The sequence below is a fragment of the Phacochoerus africanus genome, chromosome 5, assembly GCF_016906955.1.
Source record: "Phacochoerus africanus isolate WHEZ1 chromosome 5, ROS_Pafr_v1, whole genome shotgun sequence".
Taxonomy (NCBI): Eukaryota; Metazoa; Chordata; class Mammalia; order Artiodactyla; family Suidae; genus Phacochoerus; species Phacochoerus africanus.
The window spans coordinates 27,822,684-27,844,396 of record NC_062548.1 but is presented as its reverse complement, the minus strand read 5'-3'; the positions used below and the strand labels follow the sequence as shown (position 1 = coordinate 27,844,396).

The following is a 21,713-nucleotide window of genomic DNA, read 5'->3' as shown; positions in this document are numbered from 1 at the left end:
GTTTGTGTTTGCTGCTTTGGGGTTTTTGTTTGTTTGTTTGTTTGTGGCTATGCCCATAGCATTTAGAAATTTCCCAGCCAGGGAATGAACAGCAGTAACCAGAGCTACAGTAGTGACACCACCAGGTCCTTGACCTGCTGAGCCACCAGGGAAATCCTTCTGTTTTTTCTTGTAGTTGATTTCTACTCTCATAATGTTGTGTTTGGAAAAGACGGTAGATATAATTTGTTTTCTTAAATTTACCGAGGCTTGATTTGGCCCAAGATGTGATCTGTCTTGGAGAAGGTTCCGTGTGCACTTGAAAAGTATGAATATTCTGCTGCTTTCAGATGGAATGTTCCATAGATATCAATTAAATTTGTTGGGTCTAGTGTGTCATTTAGGGCCTGTGTTTTCTTATTGATTTTCTGTCTGGATGGTCTGTCCTTGTGTGTAGGTGAGGTGTTAAAATCCCCTACTGTAGTAACAGTTGTCACTGTTGTGATTATGGCTGTTAGCATTTGCCTTATTTGCGGTGCTCCTAAGTTGAGTGCATGTATATTTACATTTGTTATATCTTCTTCTTTTATGTATTTATTTATGTGTTTTATCTATTTTTTCTTTTTAGAGCTGCATCCGTGGCATATGGAAGTTCCCAGGCTAGGGGTTGAATCAGAGCTGTAGCTGCAGGCCTTTAACCCACTGAATGAAGCCAGGGATTGAACCCACATCCTCATGGATGCTAGTCAGGTTTGCTACCCCTGAGCCACAATGGAGGACTCCTGTTATATCTTCTTCTTAGACTGATCCTTTGATCATTATGTAGGGTTCTGCTTTGTACCTTGTGATCATCTTTATTTTAAACTCATTTTGTCTGATGTGAGTATTGATACTTCAGCTTTCTTTTGATTTCTTTGTGTGTGTGAGTGTGTGTGTGTGTGTGTGTGTGTGTGTTTGCCACTTCTTAGGCCACTCCCGTGGCATATGGAGGTTCCCAAGCAAGGGGTCTAATCAGAGCTGTAGCCGCCAGCCTATGCCAGAGCCACAGCAATGTGGGATCCAAGCCGCGTCTGCGACCTACACTGCAGCTCGTGGCAATGCCAGATCCTTAACCCACTGAACAAGGCCAGGGATCAAACCCGCAACTCCATGTTCCTAGTCAGATTTGTTAACCACTGAGCCACAACGGGAACTCCAGCTTTCTTTTGCTTTCCATTTGCATGGAATACCTTCTTCTATCCCTTAACTTTCAGTCACTGTGAGTCCCTAGATCTGAAGTGCTTTTCTTGCACTTTTCTTACATATGAGTCTTGCTTTTGTATCCATTCAGCTGATTTTAAAAAGTTTTAAACTCTTTTTAAAAATCTATTATTTTTTTGGCTGTGGCAGGTGGAGGTTCCTGAGTCAGGGATCAAACCTGCACCACAGCAGTGACCCAGGCTGCTGCAGTGACAGTGCCAGATCCTTAACCCACAGCACCACAAGAGAACTCCCAGTCTGTGTCTTTTGGTTAGAACATTTAATCCATTTACATTCAGTGTAAATGCACACAGTATAAGTATGTCATGTATTGATATGTATGTACTTTTTGTACAGTATTGACATGTATGTACTTATTGCCCTTTTCTTAATTGTTTTGGGTTTGTTATTTTAGCTCTTTTTTCTTCCCTTCCTCTTCTGTTCTCTTCTCTTATGACTTGATGCCTATCTTTAGTATAGTATTTGGTTTGCTTTTTCTTTTTTTTGTGTGTATCTATTGTTGTTTTTTGGTTTGTGATTCCCATTACATTTTGATATAGCCATCTATATACATAAGGATTGTTTTCAGTTGCTGACCTCTTAATTTTAAATGCATTGTCAGTGTTCTGCATTTGTACTCTTGTCTTTTCAGAAGACAGACAGATGTCCAAAAAGCACATGAAAATGTGCTCAACATCACTAATTATTAGAGAAATACAAATCAAAACTGCAATGAGGTATCGCCTCTCACCAGTCAGAATGGCCATCATCAAAAAGTCTACAAACAGTAAATGCTGGAGAGGGCGTTCCCATCATGGCTCAGTGGTTAACAAATCTGACTGACATCCATGAGGATGCAGGTTTGATCCCTGGCCTCGCTCAGTGGGTTAAGGATCTGGCGTTGCCATGAGCTGTGGTGTAGGTCGCAGACAGTGCTCAGATCCCACATTGCCGTGGCTGTGGCGTAGGCCAGCAGCTGCAGCTCTGATTCGACCCCTAGCCTGGGAACCTCCATGGGCCACGGGTGTGGCTCTAAAAAGCAAATAAGTAAATAAATGCTGGAGAGGGTGTGGAGAAAAGGAAACCCTCCTACACGTTCGGTGGGAATGTAGATTGGTGTCACCCCTGTGGAGAACAGTAGGGAAGTTTCTTAAAAATCTCCATGTAGGAGTTCCCGTCGTGGCGCAGTGGTTAACGAATCCGACTAGGAACCATGAGGTGGCAGGTTCGGTCCCTGCCCTTGCTCAGTGGGTTGACGATCCGGCGTTGCTGTGAGCTGTGGTGTAGATTGCAGATGCGGCTCGGATCCCGCATTGCTGTGGCTCTGGCGTAGGCCTGTGGCTACAGCTCCGATTAGACCCCTAGCCTGGGAACCTCCATATGCCGCAGAAGCGGCCCAAAGAAATAGCAAAAAGACAAAAAAAAAAATCTCCATGTAGAACTACCATATGATCCAGCAATCCCACTCCTGGGCATATGTCCAGAGAAAACCATAATTCAAAAAGATACATGCACCCCAGTGTTCATTGCAGCACTAACAATAGCCAAGCTGTGGAAGCAGCCTAAACGTCCATCAACAGAGGACTGGGTAAAGAAGATGTGGTACTTATATAAAATTGAATATTACTCAGCCTTAAAAAAGAATGAAACAATGCCATTTGTAGCAACGTGGATGGACCTAGAGATTAGCATGCTAAATGAAGGAAATCATATCAGGGAAGACAAATATCATATAATATCACTTATATGTGGAATATAATAAAAAAAATGATGCAAAAGAACTTATTTGTAAAACAGAAACACACGGATTCCAAAATCAAACTTATGATAACCAAAGGGGACACTGTGGTGGGAAGGGATAAGTTGGAAGGATGGAAATAACAGATACGCACTACCAGACATAAAATAGATATCTAACAAGGACCTACTCTATAGCACAGGGAGATCTACTCGTGTTCTGTAAATTAACCTATATGGGAAAAAAGAGTAGGTATATGTCTCAATAGAACTGATTCACTTTGCTGTACGCTTGAAACTAATACCACATTATAAATCAACTATACTCCAATACATTTTATTTTATTTTATTTTATTTTTGCTTTTTTTTAGAGCTGCACCTGCAGCGTATGGAAGTTCCCAAGCTAAGGGTCGAATTGGAGCTATAGCTGCCAGCCTATGCCGCAGCCACAGCAATGTGGGATCCGAGCCTGTCTGAGACTTCCACCACAGCTCACGGCAACGCCAGATCCTTAACCCACTGAGCGAGGCCAGGGATCGAACCCACATCCTCATGGATCTTAGTCGGGTTTGTTAACCGCTGAACCGCAGAGGGAACGCCTGCCACTAAAAATTTTTTAAAAAGAATAGTGACGTTTAAAATGGCAGCAGTAGCTGATAACATGATATGGGCCAAAGAGATTGCAAACTCATTACCCACACATGCAGTCTCGCTCTTGGCATTTCCCAAAAAATTTATTTTTATTATTAACCTTTTATTTATTTATTTTTATTCCCACTGTCAGGCTTTGAGGAACCAAAGATTTTCTGTTCCCATTTCAGGATTAGGTTTTCCTCTTTATGAAACCCCCTGAGCCTCCTGTTTTATATAAGAGTAATTAGTGCTTGCAATTGAGTTTTAGGATCTTTAGAACTAGAGGATGTTAGAGCTGGTGAGGCCGTAAGGCCATATAACCCAGTGATCTTTGTTTATTACCTTTGACTTACATGTTCAATGCCTGAAGACATTCTCAGAGTGAAAAAAATGCATGCAATGTAGATGGAGCTGAAGTCACCTTGCTACCCCTCCTTGTCTTCTGTTCCCAGAGATAACCATTGTGTCAGTTTGGTGTAAATTACTTTTCAGACCTTATGTATGTATGTATGTATGTATGTATGTATGTATTTTTGCTTTTTAGGGATGCACCTGCAACATATGGAAGTTCCCAGGCTAGGGGTCCAGTCGGAGCTGCAGCTGCCGGTCTACACCACAGCCACAGTGACTCTGGATCCGAGCCGTATCCACAACCTACACCACAGCTCATGGCAACTCCAGATCCCTAACCCCATTGAGGGAGGCCAGGGATTGAACCTGCATCCTCATGGATATTAGTCAGATTCGTAACCCGCTGAGCCACAATGAGAACTCCTATTTATTTACTTATTTATTTGGCCGCATGAGCAACAGGCAGAAATTCCTGGGCCAGGGATAGAACCCATAACACAGCAGCTACCTAAGCCACAGCAGTGACCACTCCAGATCCCTCAACTTACTGCCCCACAAGGGAACTGTTTTTTTTTTTTTTTTTTAATTTTGTTTATTTATTTTTTTTGTCTTTTTGCCATTTCTTGGGTCGCTCCTGAGGCATATGGAGGTTCCCAGGCTAGGGGTCGAATCGGAGCTGTAGCCGCCGGCCTACACCAGAACCACAGCAATGTGAGATCCGAGTTGAGTTTGCAACCTACACCACAGCTCACAGCAACGCTGGATCCTTAACCCACTTGAGCAAGGCCAGGGATCGAACCTGCAACGTCATGGTTCCTAGTCGGATTTGTCAACCACTGAGCCACGACGGGAACTCCTGCTATTTTTATTTTAAAATTTTTATTGAAGTATAGTTGATTCACAATATTATATTAGTTTCAGGTGTACAACATAATGATTCAGTATTTTTATAGATTATACTGCATTAAAGTTGTGAGAAAAATACTATTATTTCCTGTGCTGTATAATTTTTAGACCTTTTAAAATGCATTTATATATAAATATATATTTATGCATAGATCTGTAGACACATAGTCTTAGAAATCCATAGTACTGGAGTTCCTGTCATGGCTCAGCAGTTAACAAATCCACTAATATCCATGAAGATGTGGGTTTGATTCCTGGCCTCACTCAGTGGGTTCGAAATCCAGCGTTGCCATGAGCTATGGTGGAGGTTGCAGACACAGCTCGGTTCTGGCATTATTGTGGCTGTGGTGCAGGTCAGCAGCTGTAGCTCCGATTCAACTTCTAGCCTGGGAACCTCCATATATCACAGATACACCCCTTAAAAAAAAGAAAAGAAAGAAATCCATAGTATTGATTTGTGGGTTTCCTCCATTGGTAAATGGTGTCATACTGTTTGCATTATTTAGCACCTGGCTTTCCCACCCCCAGACAATAAGTCTTAGAGATTGCCCATATTAGTTAGCACCTTCCTCTTTTTTTTTTGGCCCTGCCCACACCATGTGGAAGTTCCCAGGCCAGGGCTTGAACCCACAGCATAGCCATGACAATCCTTACCTGCTAGGCCACCAGGGAACTCCACCATCTTCCTCTAACAGCTGCATATGAATATGCCTGGTATACATAATCATCCCCCTTTGATGGGCAGGTCATTCTCAATGCTTGCCTGTTACACAGCATATACCGACCGTCTTTGGGCTGGCTCACCTGGGCACACCTGGGTAGGTCATCGGAATGACTGGGCCAGAAGTCAGTGAAGAGAAGAAGCAGTAACGAACCCAGCTAGGATCCATGAGGATGCGGGTTCCATCCCTGGCCTCACTCAGCAGGGTTAAGGATCAGGCATTGCCGTGAGCTGTGGTGTAGGTCTCAGATGCCGCTCAGATCCCCAGCTGCTGTGGCTGTGGTGTAGGCCGGTGGCTACAGCTCCAATTCAACCCCTAGCCTGGGAACTTCCATATGCTGCAGGAAAAAGAAAAGAAAAGAAAAGAAGGTTCATAAGCAGGGCCTTCCAAGGTGGCAGTACTTGCCTCCACTCTCCTCACAGTGTCTGAGAGTCTGAGAGCTCTCCAGAATCCCTCGGCTTTCCTAACCTGATGTGTAAAAGAGTTCCAGTTAAACACCTCAGCCAGGGATGCTCACCTGTAATGAACACGGCGGGCCCAGTGACTCGTTCTAGTGGGAGCCTGTCTAAACCCAGGGATGGGGACAGGAAAGCGGGTGACCCTTGGTCATCAAACATTCTTCACTGGCTTTTGCAAACGAGGAAATAGAGGTTCCCACAGTTGGTTGGCAGTGGGCCAGAACTAGACTTGAAGGAACTGAGTACAGGACTTTTCATATTCTGGTTTTTAATTTTTTTTTTTTTCTTTTTAGGGCTGCACCTGCAGCATAGGGAGGTTCCCAGGCTAAGAGTCGATCAGAGCTGCAGCCGCCGGCCTGCGCCAGAGCCACAGCAGCGTGGGATCCGAGCCGTGTCTGTGACCTACACCGCAGCTCATGGCAATGCCAGATCCTTAACCCACTGAGCAAGGCCAGGGATCGAACCTGCGTCGTCATGGTTGCTAGTCAGATTCGTTAACCCTTGAGCCATGCCGGGAACTCCATGTATTTTTAAATTTTTATTATTTATGTATTTTTTTTCTTTTTACCCCTGCACCTGGGCCAGGGGTTGAATCGTGCCGCTGCCAGAATACACCACGGCCACAGCAGCACTGGATCTGAGACACATCTGTGACCTACACCACGGCTCGCAGCAACATTGGATCCTTACCCCGCTGATCGAGGCTAGGGGTCAAACCTGCAACCTCCCAGAGACAACATCAGCTCTTTAACCTGCAGAGCTATAACAGGAACTCCTCTATCACCTTTTTTTTTTTTTTTTAAGTCTGTTGTATTAAACCCCCCTGTTGCCAGTAAGACTTGATTCTTCCCTGGGTTCGGGGAAAAAAGGTAAATTGGAGTCTGTGAAATAACACGCCCTCTAGGAGTTCCTGTTGTGGCTCAGCGGAAACGAATCTGGCTAATATCCATGAGGACGCAGGTTCAATCTCTGGCCTTGCTCAGTGGGTTAAGGATCTGGCGATGCTGTGACCTGTGGTGTAGGTCGAAGATGCGGCTTAGATCCCAAGTTGCTGTGACTGTGGTATAGGCGGGTAGCTATAGCTCTGATTTGACCTGTAGCCTGGGAATCTCCATATGCTGCAGCGGCAGCCCTAAAAAAAAAAAAAAAAAGAGGGAGTTCCCATCGTGGCTCAGTGGTTAACAAATCCAACTAAGAACCATGAGGTTGCGGGTTCGATCCCTGGCCTTGCTCAGTGGGTTAAGGATCCGGCGTTGCCGTGAGCTGTGGTGTAGGTTTCAGACGCGGCTCGGATCCCGCTCTGGTGTAGGCCAGTGGCTACAGCTCCGATTGGACCCCTAGCCTGGGAACCTCCATATGCCACGGGAGCGGCCCAAGAAATGGCAAAAAGACAAAAAAAAAAGAAAGAAAGAAAGAAAGAAAAGAAAACAACAACATGCTTTCTAATTTTGAAATGCTTTTTTCCTTGACTGCTTTTTTTTTTTTTTTTTTGGTTGGCAGCTAGGAGGTAACTTCTGTTGATTAATCTTCTTTGAATGGGGGGCCTTGTCTTTGATGGCTCAGGGAGTGAATTAGTCACCAGTTGAAGAGGTACATTTAGAAAGCAGAGAACACGTACAGACGCTGCGAGCTCCTTGACAAGAAGGCTGTCCCTGCCATTCATGGCAGCTGGAATACAGGATGGGACTGTGGCATTTTTTTGAAATACAGAAGTCCAGGGAGGTCCCTGGTGGTTCTAGTGGTTCAGACGAGGCACATTCACCACTGCTGCTCAGATTCAGTCCTGGTCTGGGAACCGAGATCCTACATCAAGCTGCTGCACACTGTGGCCAAATAATAATGATGACGATAGTTATATAATATTGAAAAGTACAGAAATCCAGAGACGGTTTTCGTTGTAAACATGTCTGCTTCAGGGTAATTTATAACAGGGAAAAAATCAGTAGCAAGCTCAGAGTCTTTTTTTTAATTGTTACACTCCTTTCTTTTTTTTCCTTTCTGTCCTTTAAAAATGCATTTTCTAACTTTATTGCTGATATATAGAATTACATTTATTTATTTATTTATTTATTTTTGCCTTTTTAGGGCCGCAGCGGAGGCAGATGGAGGTTCCCAGGCTAGGGATCAAATTGGAGCTGTAGCTGCCAGCCTACCACACAGCCCCAGCCACGCCAGATCCGAGCCGTGTCTGCTGCCTACACCACAGTTCATGGCAACATTGGATCCTCAACCCACTGAGTAAGGCCAGGGATAGAACCCGCATCCTCATGGATGCTAGTCGGGTTCGTTAACCACTGCGCCACGACGGGAACTCGAGCTCAGAGTCTTACTTCGGAGAAGCACCGGTGAACATTAGGTCAATAATGATCAGCCCACGCAGGAGATTGTTACCAGCTGTTCCGGCTGACTTTTAAATTCATGATGTAATGTGGGTGCCAACAAGTTTTTTTCATTTGTCCTCTGCTTCCTGGAGTATAAACTAGGAGCATCTTTTTGGAGAACCCCACATTGGTACCTTTTAAATGGGATCCAGCAATTCCACTTCCAAGACATATGTCCTGCTGAGCTCTTGCAGAAGTGCACAGAGATTGAAGTATGAGGATGTCAGCATTGTTTATACTGTGGATTATTGGGAGACACCCCAGCAGCCATCAACTGAGGTCTGAGAAATACCTGAAGGTACATTTCTACAAATATACATCCTACAACCCCAGGAAGGAAAGGAGGTCAACCCACCCTCTCTCTATGTGCATATGACACCGAAAGACAAGCTCCAAGAGCCTGGATTGAGCAGAGAAAAGGAAGATGCAGAACAGGATGTGTCGTGCTGTCCCAGTGCTACATTCAAGTGTGTGTGGACAAATGCGTAGGAGAAAATTTGCAGAATACCTTCGTCAGATGTCAGCTGTGGTTTGAGAGGAAAAGGGGCTAGAAAAGGACTTCTGCTTTCTAACTCAAAATTCTGGGAGTTCCTGTTGTGGCGCAGTGGTTAACAAATCCGACTAAGAACCACGAGGTTGTGGGTTCGATCCCTGGCCTTGCTCAGTGGGTTAAGGATCCGGTGTTGCCGTGAGCTGTGGTGTAGGTCGAAGATGTGGCTTGGATCCTGCATTGCTGTGGCTGTGGTGTAGGCTGGCGGCTATAGCTCTGTTTTGACCCCTAGCCTGGGAACTTCCATATGCCATGGGTACAGCCCTAAAAAACAATAATAATAATAATAATAATAAACAGAGCAGACATTTGGAATCAGGAGAAAAAAAAAATCAAGATGGCTAAGTAAAGAACCAAGTCTCATTGACCCACTCTCCCGAAGGGCTGTAAATTATATCTTCAGTGTGATTCCAATTTTATTTAAAAGGGCACATAAAGGATCTGGAGAAGAACTAGTCCAAAGCATTGACGATGGTTACATTGGGTGGAGAGCATGTGGTGGATTTGAATTTTCTTTGTCATCTGTATTTCCCAAGTATTTTCTTTTCTTTCTTTTTTTTTTTTCTTTTGCTTTTTAGGGCAGCACTCACAGCATATGTAAGTTCCCAGGCTAGAGGTCGAATCAGAGCCACAGCTGCCGGCCTACATCACAGCCACAGCAATTCAGGATCCGAGCCGTGTCTGCCACCTACACCACAGCTCATGACAAAGCCAGATCCTTAACCCACTGAGCAAGGCCAGGGATCGAACCTGCGTCCTCATGGATACCAGTCATGTTCGTTACTGCTGAGCCACAGCAGCATCTCCAAAATAAGCTTTTTAAAGCAAAAAATGGGGTCATACCATGATCCTGTTGAGAATCAACATGTTCTCTTCCGAACAGGCCTTGGTCATCTTTCTGATTAGCACCACAGAAGCCTTGTTTTTAGTAGGGTTTGGAATTTTGGGGGATGTTGTGGGCACCACAGCGATGGAGGGCACCACAGGCATCGAGTGGGTGGAGGGCAAGGGTGCTTAGAGCAGATCTGCACCAGCAACTGTCCTGCACCTCTGGGACCTTGGAACATTTCATGGGAATCTGTTCATAACTAACCGAGTTTAGAACTGGAGCACTTTCTTAGAGTTCCCGTCATGGCGCAGCGGAAACGAATCGGACTAGAAACCATGAGGTTGTGGGTTCGATCCCTGGCCCCGTTGAGTGGGTGGATCCAACGTTGCCGTGAGCTGTGGTGTAGGTCGCAGACGCGGCTCTGATCTGGCGTTGCTGTGGCTCCGGCGTAGGCTGGTGGCTACAGCTCCGATTAGACCCCTAGCCTGGGAATTTCCATGTGCCACGGGTGCAGCCCTAAAAAAAAAACTTAGCACTTTCTTAATGTCAGGCATCTTTTGCATGGTTTGATATACTTTGATTTTGGGGAAGTTATATTGTCTATGAATTTCATTTAGTGCAGTACACTAGGGTGCTTTGGAGTTCCTGTTATGGCTCAGTGCCTTCGTAACCTGACATTGTGAGGATGCAGGTTCAATCCCTGGCCTCTCTCTGTGGGTTCAGGATGTGGTGTGGGTTGCAGATATGGCTCAGACGCGGTGTTGCTGTGGCTGTGGTTTAAACTGCAGCTGCAGCTTGGATTTGACCCCTAGACCGGGAACTTCCATTTGCTGTAGGTGTGGCTATAAAAAGAAAAAAAAATAGGGTATGATTTATATGATATTTTTTAAAAGATGACATTGGGCCAAATAGGGTCCAGAATTCCCATCATAGAATAAGTACGGTCTTGAAAGAGCTGTTAATTGTTTTCAGTGGATATAAACCAAATGCATTAACTCACCAACCTCCACATAGACATTTGGATTGAATTCACTATTGCACATCACAGTGACGCCTCTTGTACATGTAATACGTTTGCACCCCTATGTTTGTATTTCCATTTTTTATTTTTTAATTTAATTTTATTTTTCATGTTTGTCTTTTTAGTGCCCCATTTGTGGCATATGAAGGTTCCCAGGCTAGGGACTGAATCAGAGCTGTAGCTGCCAGCCTACACCACAGCCTCAGCAACACGGTATCTGAACCTCATCTGCGACCTACACCACAGCTCACAACAACGCCAGATCTTTAACCCACTGAGTGCGGCCAGGGATTGAACCCGCATCCTCATGGATCCTAGTTGGGTTCGTTAACCGCTTCGTCACAACGGGAACTCCTCTGATTGTATTTCTACAGGATACATTCCTAGAAGTAGAATTGCTGGGTCAAAATAAAGGATTGCGTTTTTGCCATTTGAGTACATTGCCAGATCGCTTTTAGAAGAAATTTATATCCACCGACCAGCCATACACAGGAACACACATTTTTTTCCACATTCTGGTCAACACTCATGATCACCAGCCTTTAAAATGCTTGCCAGACTGAACAAGGCAGGATGAGGGAATGATATCTTGTTTTCCTTCTCAACTTTTTGATAACAAGTGAAGTGATAGGTGTTTTTTTACTATGTGTTTTTTTTTTGGGGGGGGGGGCTTGTAGTTCACACAAGTCATTTCTATGCAGTTCCCATTGTGGCTCAGTGGAAACGAACCCAACTAGTATCCATGAGGATGGGGGTTCAATCCCCAGCCCTGCTTAGTGGGTTAAGGATCCGGCATTGGTATGAGCTGTGGTGTAGGTCGCAGACGCAGCTGCATTTAGACCCCTAGCCTGGAAACTTCCATATGCCACAGGTGCAGCCTGAAAAAGCAAAAACAAAAAACAAAAAAAGACCGGTCCCTTCTGGCCAAGGGAAGGCTGTGCCCATGTGAGCTGTTCCCATAGGAGGTCTTGTGAGAACTGTGTTCCTAAAGGGATGACGGATGCTCTCTGCCTCCCCAGAGGCTGGAGATGCCTGGGGAGTCACAGGGCTGGCCTGCACTGTCCCAGAAGCCCCTGGTCTGGACCTAACCCTCCCTTTTGCTTCTGCAGGAAGCCTGGAAGCATGCCATCGAGAAGGCCAAGCACATGCCTGACCCCTGGGCTGAGTTCCACCTGGAGGACATTGCCACAGAATGTGCCACGCGTCACAGGTCAGCTCCTTGTCTGCAGGCGCTGTAATGATCCCAGTTCTCAAGGGGTCCTGTTTCTGCTTATAACCAGTGAGGCTTCTGTCCCCTTGGGGATCAAGGAAAAAAGGAACAAAATAATACTAATAATAACAGCCAGTATTTGAGTATTCATGCAATCTAAGGCACTGTGCATTATCTCATTTACTCCTTAGAGGGGTCCTGTAAGGTGTGGATTTGTCAGGTGAGGTTAAACTATGATGCAGTAACAAATACCCAGGGGGCTGAAGGCCACAGAGGTGTATTTCTTGCTCATGTGAAGTTGGGTAAGAGTTCAGTAACTCTTGAAGGCAGCTTGGGCATCCAGACTACTTTCAGCTTGTGGCTCCATCATCTCAACACGTGACTTCCCCAATTGTCATCAAGAAGAAAGAGAGCAGACCAGTTTTTCAATGCCTTGGGCCCAAGAAGCTTCACAAAATGGAGCTAGGAGGGTCTAGATTTCTCATTTGAAAATGCAGGAGATCCATCCTGTCGGGGCACAGTGGAAACAAATTCAACTAGGAACCATGAGGTTGCGGGTTTGATTCCTGTCCTCGCTCAGTGGATTAAGGCTCTGGTGTTGCTGTGATGTAGCTGTGGTGTAGGTGGCTGATGTGGCTCGGATCCTGCGTTGCTGTGGCTGTGGCGTAGGCTGGTGGCTATAGCTCTGTTTGGACCCCTAGCCTGGGAACCTCCATAGGCCGCAGATGCGGCCCTAAAGAGACAAAAAACAAAAAACAAACAAACAAAAAAGAATCTCATTGTCCTGGTTTTGGTTTTATGCCCATCCCTAAAGCAGTCATTGTTCCAGAAACTGTGCCCTGATTGGCCAGGTCTAGATCACATACCATCAGCCAGAAAGTGCTGGGGGATCCACTTCACCCCATCCGTAGGTTCTGAGAATGGAGGTTCCCCAAAGGAAAATTGGGGCATTGTTACCAGAAAAAGAAGGAGCAGATGCTAAGCAGGCAGAAACAGTGGAGGCCTCTCCCTCATTCTGCATCGTGTCCATCCTCCCGCCCTGTAAGGAGGTGGCTTAGAGCCTGGTGTGGACCCCCCTCCCCATTGCGGAGGCTCTGGGGTCTGTGCTGGCAACTGAAGTCAGCATTGTGGGGGGCCCAGGTGTGGGCCCTGATCCTTCCTGCCTAGAAGAGCAGCGTGGTGGCTGGTTGGTGACATGTGACTTCCAGGCTGAGGACACCTCCAGGGCCACACAGGGAGGCCTCTGGAAGAGCAGGACCCACAGGTTGGGCTGGCCCGATGTGTTCTGGAATTCCACAAGGCTCAGGGACCCGGCCAGACTGTGCTTATTTCCTAACGTAAGTGGCTCACCTCACCTGCCCTGGCTGCTGGCGGAGGAGGTCAGGCATTGATGGCCAGAAGCTCCAGGGATTTCTCAGTTGGAGGTTTTTTCCTCCATTCCTGCAGCTCTGCTGCAAATCCTTTCTTTATTGGGACAGATTTCCTGTTCACGTGGGTTGTACCCAGGCTGGTTAAGAGCAAAGGTCTGGGAGTTCCCATCGTGGCTCAGCATAAGTGAACCTAACATCCATGAGGACGCAGGTTCGATCCCTGGCCTTGCTCAGTGGGTGAAGGATTCGGCGTTGCCATGAGCTGTGGTGTAGGTCACAGATGCGGCTCAGATCCTGCATCACTGTGGCTGTGGGGCAGGCCGGCAGCTACAGCTCCGATTTGACGCCTGGGAACCTCCATTTGCCTGGGGTACAGCCCTAAAAAGCAAAAAAAAAAAAGAAGAGCAAAGGTCTGGTTGAAACTGACCTAGGTTTGAATCATGGCTCTCAAGAAGGTTATTTCATGTCTCGGAACCTCAGCTTCCCCATCTGGAAAGTGGGCACAATATGTGTATGGATCTCATAGGGCTGAGGGAAGGTTGATTGAAGAGTTCTGTGTAAGCACCCAGCACACAGTGACTGCTCAGTGAAATTGGAGCGACTGTGGCCTTTACAGCGTTTGTGGTTGTGAAGGACAATTAAGATCCTTCCACTGTCACATGTGTCCGCCCTCCCTCAGCTTCTGGGTACCTCTCAGCTTTCTGGCTGTTTGGAAGTGAAGGAAGACTATGTCCTTTACCTTGGCCTCTATGTAGTAATAATAATAATGGTTGTTATTATTATTATTTTTTTTTTTTTGCTTTTTCTAGGGCTGTACCCGCGGCATATGGAGGTTCCCAGGCTAGGGGATGAATCAGAGCTGTAGCCTCTGGCCTACTCCAGGGCCACAGCAATGCCAGATCTGAGCCGCGTCTGCGACCACACACCACAGCTCACGGCAACGCCGGATCGTTAACCCACTGAGCAAGGGCAGGGATCCAACCCGCAACCTCATGGTTCCTCGTCAGATTCGTTAACCACTGAGCTACGACGGGAACTCCTGATTGTTATTGTTTATTGAGCACAGTACTTGCCGTGGACTGCTTGCCAGCAGGTGTGTGGCTCTGGCGAGCCTCCTCATCCCCCGCCCCGGGGCCTGAGGCAGGTTACTTCCCAGGCATCTGCTTGTTTTTCCTGGTAGAGGTTTCAGGCTCTGAGAAGGCCGTTCTCACGAGCTGGAGGTTCTGTCCCTACTGAGGGTGAGCCAGGGAGGCACCTGCTAGAGCTAAGAACACCTTGGCCCTGGGGGCGGTTTTAGAATTTAGGGACTTACTGTGCTGAGGAGCTGGCTACTAGGTAAACCTGTTCTAGGCTCAGCCAGGCCTAGGGGCAGATTTGCTCTGAGAAAGTGGATTCCTGGGAAAGGAGAGATGTTCTGGAACCCTCTCCATCCTTCTCTGCCTTGGGTGTGTATCCAGCAGCCCCTTCGCTGGCTGGACTCAGAGGCAGGACCCTTCTCCACTGCTGCCTTTAGGGACAGTCTTTAGGAAACATGCCCAGCTACCTGGGCTGGGCCTCATGCTGACAAGACCAAGGGTGCTGCCACCTCCGGTCCTGGGACACCCCATTCATTATGTAGACCAGTTACAATAGGGATGTTTATTCAATTGTTCTTCCAACATGTATTTATCAAGCATCCCTAGAACCAGGCCTGCAGTCATCAAGACAGGCCTGAGGGCCTTTGTGGAGTTACAGTCCACTGGGGAGCCAGATAGGGAGCAAGCCAACCCGCCACCCAGCAGTGGGCACTGGGGGACGTGGTGGAGCGGGAACAGCTGCCTTTGAGGAAAGGGAAGGAGGACAGCGTGCTTCGAGGAAGGGAGGGAGGTGGGGAGAATGTCCAGAGACCCAACCCTGGAGATCCGCTGGGCCTGTGGGTGGAGAGTGGACTTGATCCCGAGGGCAGCGGGGAGCCCAGAAAGGTCTTTTGCCTTTAGCCAGTGAGTGGCAAGACCAGGGTACAAACACTGCGCCCTGGGGTGGGTTCTGGTCTCTGCAGGTATAACGCCGTCACAGGGGAGTGGCTGGAAGATGAAGTCCTGATCAAGATGGCATCTCAGGTGAGCAGAGCATTGAGCCCACGGGGTCAGGGCTGAGTGGGGATTTCTCTCAAGCCAGCGTCAGTGCCCCCTCTCTCTCCTCCACACCCACTTTATTTTATGTTTGTAACTTTGGGGGTTCTTTTTAGTATTGTATGTTCATTTAATTTAGCTAATTAATTAATTTCTTTTTAATTTAGGGCCATACCCAGGGCACATGGGGCTTCCCAGGCTAGGGGCTGAATCCAGAGCTGCAGCTGCTGGCCTACACCACGGCCACACAACACCAAATCTGAGCCACGTCTGTGACCTACACCATAGCTCACGGCAACACTGGATGCTTAACCCACTGAGCGAGTGAGGCCAGGGATCGAACCCATGTCCTTTATGGATGCTAGTCGGCTTTGTTAACCACTGAGCCACAACGGGAAGTCCCAAGTATGGCTTCTTTTGCCTTCATTTGGCCTGTGAGGTTTGCACATGTTCATCAACTGAATTAACCTGATTAATTCACCCATTTTACTGTTATTATTATTATTATTTTTTTGCCATTTCTTGGGCCGCTCCTGCGGCATATGGGAGGTTCCCAGGCTAGGGGTCTAATCGGAGCTGTAGCTGCCAGCCTACGCCAGAGCCACAGCAACGCGGGATCCGAGCCGCTTCTGCGACCTACACCACAGCTCACGGCAACGCCGGATCGTTAACCCACTGAGCAAGGGCAGGGATCCAACCCGCAACCTCATGGTTCCTAGTCGGATTCGTTAACCACTGCGCCACGACGGGAACTCCCATTTTACTATTGATGGACGTGGAGGTGGTTTTGCATTTTTTTCTATTATAGACAGGGCTGCAAAAAACATCCTTTGACGTGTCCTGGCTCTACCCCCACCCTGTCACCCCCACAAGGTCTCCCCCCCCCCCCGTCTCCAGGGTTCATCTGCGCTCAGCTGGGTTGGGGATTTAGGGTGATTTCATCAATCCTGCAGCCTCCTGGCTGGAAGTTCTATGAGGTTTTGGTGCTGGGTTGTAGGAGGGAGGGCCTAGGGATTTTAGGGTGGACGTGAGGTCCAGGACATCCATGTCGGTGGATGCCAGCCCAGGGGAAAATCTCCTGGCTCAGGGTAGCTTCTGGGTAGGGGGTGGGGACTGATAACCCTCTTGTGTGATGTCTTTCAGCCCTTCGGCCGGGGAGCAATGAGAGAGTGCTTCAGAACGTAAGTGATGCAGCCTGGCTCTCGGAGTCCTGCCCACATCCCCTCGGGCTCCTGCGAACGGGGGCATTGTGACATTGCTTTTTTTTTTTATTAATGAGTTTTATTTTTTCCATTATAGCTGGCTTACAGTGGTTCTGTCAGTTTTCTACTGTACAGCAAAGAGACCCAGTCACATATACATATATACACTTTTTTTTTTCACATTATCCTCCATCAGGCTTCATCATAAGTGACTAGACATAGTTCCCAGGGCTGTACAGCAGGATCTCATGGCTTATCCATTCCAAAGGCAATAGTTTGCATCTATGAACCCCAGATTCCCAGTCCATCCCACTCCCTCCCCCTCCCCCTTGGCAACCACAAGTCTGTTCTCCAAGTCCATGAGTCTCTTTTCTGTGGGAAGGCTCATTTCTGATCAAGAAACAGAGATAGTGACTTCCCTTCTTGTGGCCTCAGCTCCTCTCCCCCTGGTTTCCCCTGGACCACACATTGGGCTGGTCTGTGGGGAATGGGTTTGGGGCAAACAGGGAGTCCGTCCCTTAAACCCCCTTCCTAGCTCTTTGAAGGATGCCCTGGGGTGAGGAAGCCTCTCCCACCTCCTGCATTTCGTTCCCGGCTCCAGCCAGCCAACTCAGGAAGGGTCTCCCCATCCTGAGGATCAGGGCTCGGTCCCCAGTGAACCCCAGAGTTCCCCCTGATGCCTCTCCCCTCAGGAAGAAGCTCTCCAACTTCCTGCACACCCAGCACTGGAAGGGGGCTTCCAACTACGTGGCAAAGCGCTACATCGAGTCCGTGGACAGGGACGTGTACTTTGAGGATGTGCGTCTACAGATGGAGGCCAAGCTCTGGGGAGAGGAGTATAATCGGCACAAGCCCCCCAAGCAGGTGCGTGGCCCCTCTGCCTGCCCGCCTCCCACACAGGCGCAGCTGGGGATGTGTCGGGAGATGAGGGCGATGGCAGGGCCCGTCACAGGCTCCCTTTTCACTGCCTTAGCAGCAGCTAATAACAACCATCCTTTGGAGTTCCCTTGTGATGCAGCAGCTTAAGGATCCAGCATTGTCACTGCAGTGACTCAGGTCACTGCTGTGGCACAGGTTCAGTCCCCAGCCCAAGGACTTCCACATGCCGTGGGTATGCCAGACACAAAAACCAAAACCAAAACCCGTCGTTACTGAGCTTGATAGGTCAAGTTTGTTTATTCCTAAAAGCAGAGCTCTGAGGTTGTTTGAGGTTAGGATGTTGTTCTTCCATTTACAAATGGCAGTTATTTGTCGAGACTTTTGTTTGCAAAGGACAGAGACCCACTCAAACAGGTTTCATCCCCCAAGAAGGGAATTTAATGTCTCCTGTAACAGAGTGATAGACTGGGTACAGACATGGCTAGATCTAGGACCAAACCCAGGTTGTTAGAAATCTTTCCCTGGTTCTAGCTTCATTGTTCTTATGTGTGTTGGCATCAGTCTCAGGCAACTTTTTTTTGTTTTTTGTTTTTTGTTTTTTTTTTTTTTTGCTTTTCTAGGGCCACACCCTTTGCACATGGAGGTTCCTAGGCTAGGGGTCTACTCAGAGTTACAGCAATGTCAGATCCGAGCTATGTCTGCGACCCACTGAGCGAGGCCAGGGATTGAACTTGCGTCCTCATGGATACTGGTTGGATTTGTATCCGCTTCGCCACAACCGGAACTCCTCAGGCAGCTCTTTGACAGTGACATGTCAGCCCCAGTAGCTGCAGGCTCACTTTCTGTTTCTCAGCAACCTTGATGGAATGACCTCTGTTTTCCCACAATTTCCAGTGACAGTCTCAGAGCTGGGTTTCATTAGCTCTGATTAGGGCAAATGCTGGCCACTGAGCCAATCATGATGGCCAGGGGGTGAGAATATGCAGATTGGGCAGACCCTCAGCCAATCATGATGGCCAGGGGGTGGGGATATGCAGATTGTCAAGGCTAAACATCAGTGCTCAGGAGAACCAGGAGTATGAGTCCTTCCATCCAGACCACTGGCACTGAGATTGGCGGCTCCCCCAAAAAGCAGGAGAGGCAGTGGGAAACATAACTTATCTGCCCTCTGGAGAACCCAGGCCACAAAGAGGTTAAGTGTCTTGCCTGAATGGGCAGGGATGGAGCCAGGGCTCCAATCCAGGCTTCCCAAGCCCCTGCCCTTGGCTCCTTCACTTTAGCGCCCAGAGTGTTGGTCACCTGAGGCCAAGAGGAATTTCCTGTTGCTATTTAAGGAAGTAGTGCCCCAGGCGTCTGCTCTGCCTAAACTCACAGCTCAGCTCTTGCAACTGTTTGTGCACTTGCTAGCTATAAGCACCTTCTCCTGAGTGCCTGGGAAGAGCCACACTTCCAGGCAACCAACAGAATTTATTGAGTGCCTACTGTTTACATGGCCCTTCATTAAGTGCATCTGGCATGGATACAAGAAGCCACATTCCCATCCGTGGGGCTAGTAACCTCCTTAGTAATTTACTACACTCCAGCCGGGCCAACTTTCCCTTCCTCCCTAAGCTTGTTTCTGCCTCAGAGCCTTTGCACTGGCTGTGCCCTCGCATCGCTGGATCACCTCCATCTTTCTCAGGGTTCGGGTCTCAGCTCATGTCACTTCTTCAGTGAGGCTGAGCCAGACCGTCCCAAATGAAGTAGCCCTTCCACTGCTGCATCTTCTAGCACATCATTCTGTTTGTTCTGGTTTCTGTATTTTAGAGTTATTGGCACTGTCTGGAGGGTCTTATTCTTGTAGTTAATATTTCAGTTGCATTGCTCCCCTAAGGGTGGGGATATTATCTTGTCTTGTTCACTATATCCCAGTGCCTGGGTGCTTAATAAATAATAACGTGGTTGAATCGATGAAGGGAGAGGCTTGTGGTCGGTTGAGAAGGAACGGGCTGTCTCCTTGTTTCCCGGACACTGACCCCTCACTTGCTTGCCTCTGGTTAAGCAGGTGGCCCTGTAGCAGGCTTCCTTGTAGGGATAGAGCCAGCCGTGGGGGCAGGAACCCTCTGGGAACCAGCTGCTCCTTCCGCTCTGGTTGGTTCTCAGAACTGAGGCCCCATTTGGGGAGGTTCTCAGCTCTAGGCCCCTTTGGCCTCTGCATCTGTTGTCTGCCTGTCTGGTGACTCAGCCTTGCAGTTCCCTGGATAGTCATTTCCTGGGGAAACCCAGACCTGGCTCCTGTTGTGGGTGGAATCGTTGGGGACAGGGTGCCATGGGTGTGACCGCGTGTCACAGATCACAAGTTAGAGATTAGGTCTTCTCTACCCAACCTACAGACATACTCAGGACTTATCATTTGTTTTCTTCTGAGTGCAAAATGAAACATACACTTGGTCAAAATTTAGCAAGGAGTGTCTGAATTCCCTTGTACTTCCTTTTTGCAGAGGAAGAACCACTGTTATGTTTTGGTATCTATCACGGTATTTTTTTATTTTTTATTTTTTTGGTCTTTTTGTCTTTCTAAGGCCACAACTGCAGCATATGGAGGTTCCCAGGCTAGGGGAACCTAGCTGACCTATGCCACAGCCACAACAATGCCAGATCCGAGCCACGTCTGTGACCTACACCACAGCTCACGGCAACACCAGATCCTTAACCCACGGAGCGAGGCCAGGGATTGAACCTGCAACCTGATGGTTCCTAGTTGGATTTGTTTCCACTGCACCACAACAGGAACTCCTGGTATCTATCACTTTAGAATTGTGTTGGCTGATAATAATGACCACAGCAAACACTGACAGACTCTCCTGCACCAACAGATTGCATCCTCATACTAAATCTGAGATCCCTATTCCAGGAAACTGAGGCATAGATTGGTGAAATAACTTGCCCAAATTCACAGTATTAACATAAGGCACAGGCTACATTGCTTAGAAGACCGACCCATAGTTGTGTGTTACCTCGAAATGCTTTCCTTCTCCCTCATTTAACAGTCCTGCTCGGGGGCTCAGGGTGGAATGGTGCTTCACCTCCTTAGGTCACCCAGAGGCCTGGTTCCTTCTGCCTTTTGCTCTTCCATCTCCTGGGAGCTGCCCTGGACCTGTGGCCTCAGGAAGGCCAAGGAAGGGGCAGGCTGAAGTTGCAGCATCACTGCTGCTCCTTTCCTATTGGCTGGGTTTCATCACGTGGCCACACCAAGCTGCAAGGGAAGCCAAGCAATGTCATTCCTCCTGGAATGGCTGTGCATCCTGTTAATTCTCAGGGATGGAGATTGTCTTAGCCCTTTGGGCTGCTGTAACAAAGTGCCCCAGACCGTCCTGGGTAACTCATAAATAGCAGAAATGTATTGCTTCTAGTGCTGGAGGCCAGCAAGTCCGAGATAAAGGCGCCAGCATGGTCACATTCTGGAGATGGCCCTCTTCCGTGTTCACAGCCAGAACCTTCTTGCTGTGTTCTCATGTGGTGGATGGAATGAGGGGGCTCTGGGAGGTCTCTCTTTTTTTGAGGGGGGGGGCTTTTCCCACAGTATGTGAACGTTCCCAGGCCAGGGACTCAACCCGAGCCACAGCAGCAACGATGCAGAGTCCTTAACCACTAGGCCAATGGGGAACTCCTGTGGGGCCTCTTTTATTAGAGCACGAATCTCACTCCCACATGACCTGATCACCTCCCAAAGGCCCTCCCTCCTAATCATCATCTTGGAGGGTTGAGATTTCAACATAGGAAATTTGGGAGGATACATTCAGGCCGTAGCTGGGGTTTTCATTCTCAAAGGAAAAGGGGAATGGATGTGGGGGGGACCCTCAGCAGTTTCTGGTTCATCGTGGAGCCAGGAGTGGAGCCCAGGCGGGCTAGCTCCCCTCAACCCCTCTGCTCCAGCCGCTCATCAGAGGAAGCTACCCCTTGGGCCCTGCCCTCCCCCTGACCACATGCCCCTCTGCCCAGGTGGACATCATGCAGATGTGTGTCATAGAGCTGAAGGAGAGACCAGGCCAGCCCCTCTTCCACCTGGAGCATTATATTGAGGGCAAATACATCAAATACAACTCCAACTCGGGCTTCGTCCGCGATGACAACGTGCGCCTGACGCCGCAGGTG

At 48.1% G+C, this 21,713-nt stretch overlaps 1 protein-coding gene across 1 annotated transcript in view; it reads left to right on the top strand.

Annotated features, from left to right (window-relative positions):
- The window catches only part of EEF2K (eukaryotic elongation factor 2 kinase), a 91,995-nt gene that overhangs the window by 38,579 nt on the left and 31,703 nt on the right, over positions 1-21,713 (top strand). The window contains exons 3-7 of the mRNA XM_047780331.1: positions 11,917-12,017; positions 15,426-15,486; positions 16,642-16,679; positions 17,393-17,564; positions 21,561-21,710. Of these exons, the coding sequence (XP_047636287.1) occupies positions 11,917-12,017; positions 15,426-15,486; positions 16,642-16,679; positions 17,393-17,564; positions 21,561-21,710 (522 nt within the window). The remainder of the gene's footprint in view (positions 1-11,916; positions 12,018-15,425; positions 15,487-16,641; positions 16,680-17,392; positions 17,565-21,560; positions 21,711-21,713) is intronic.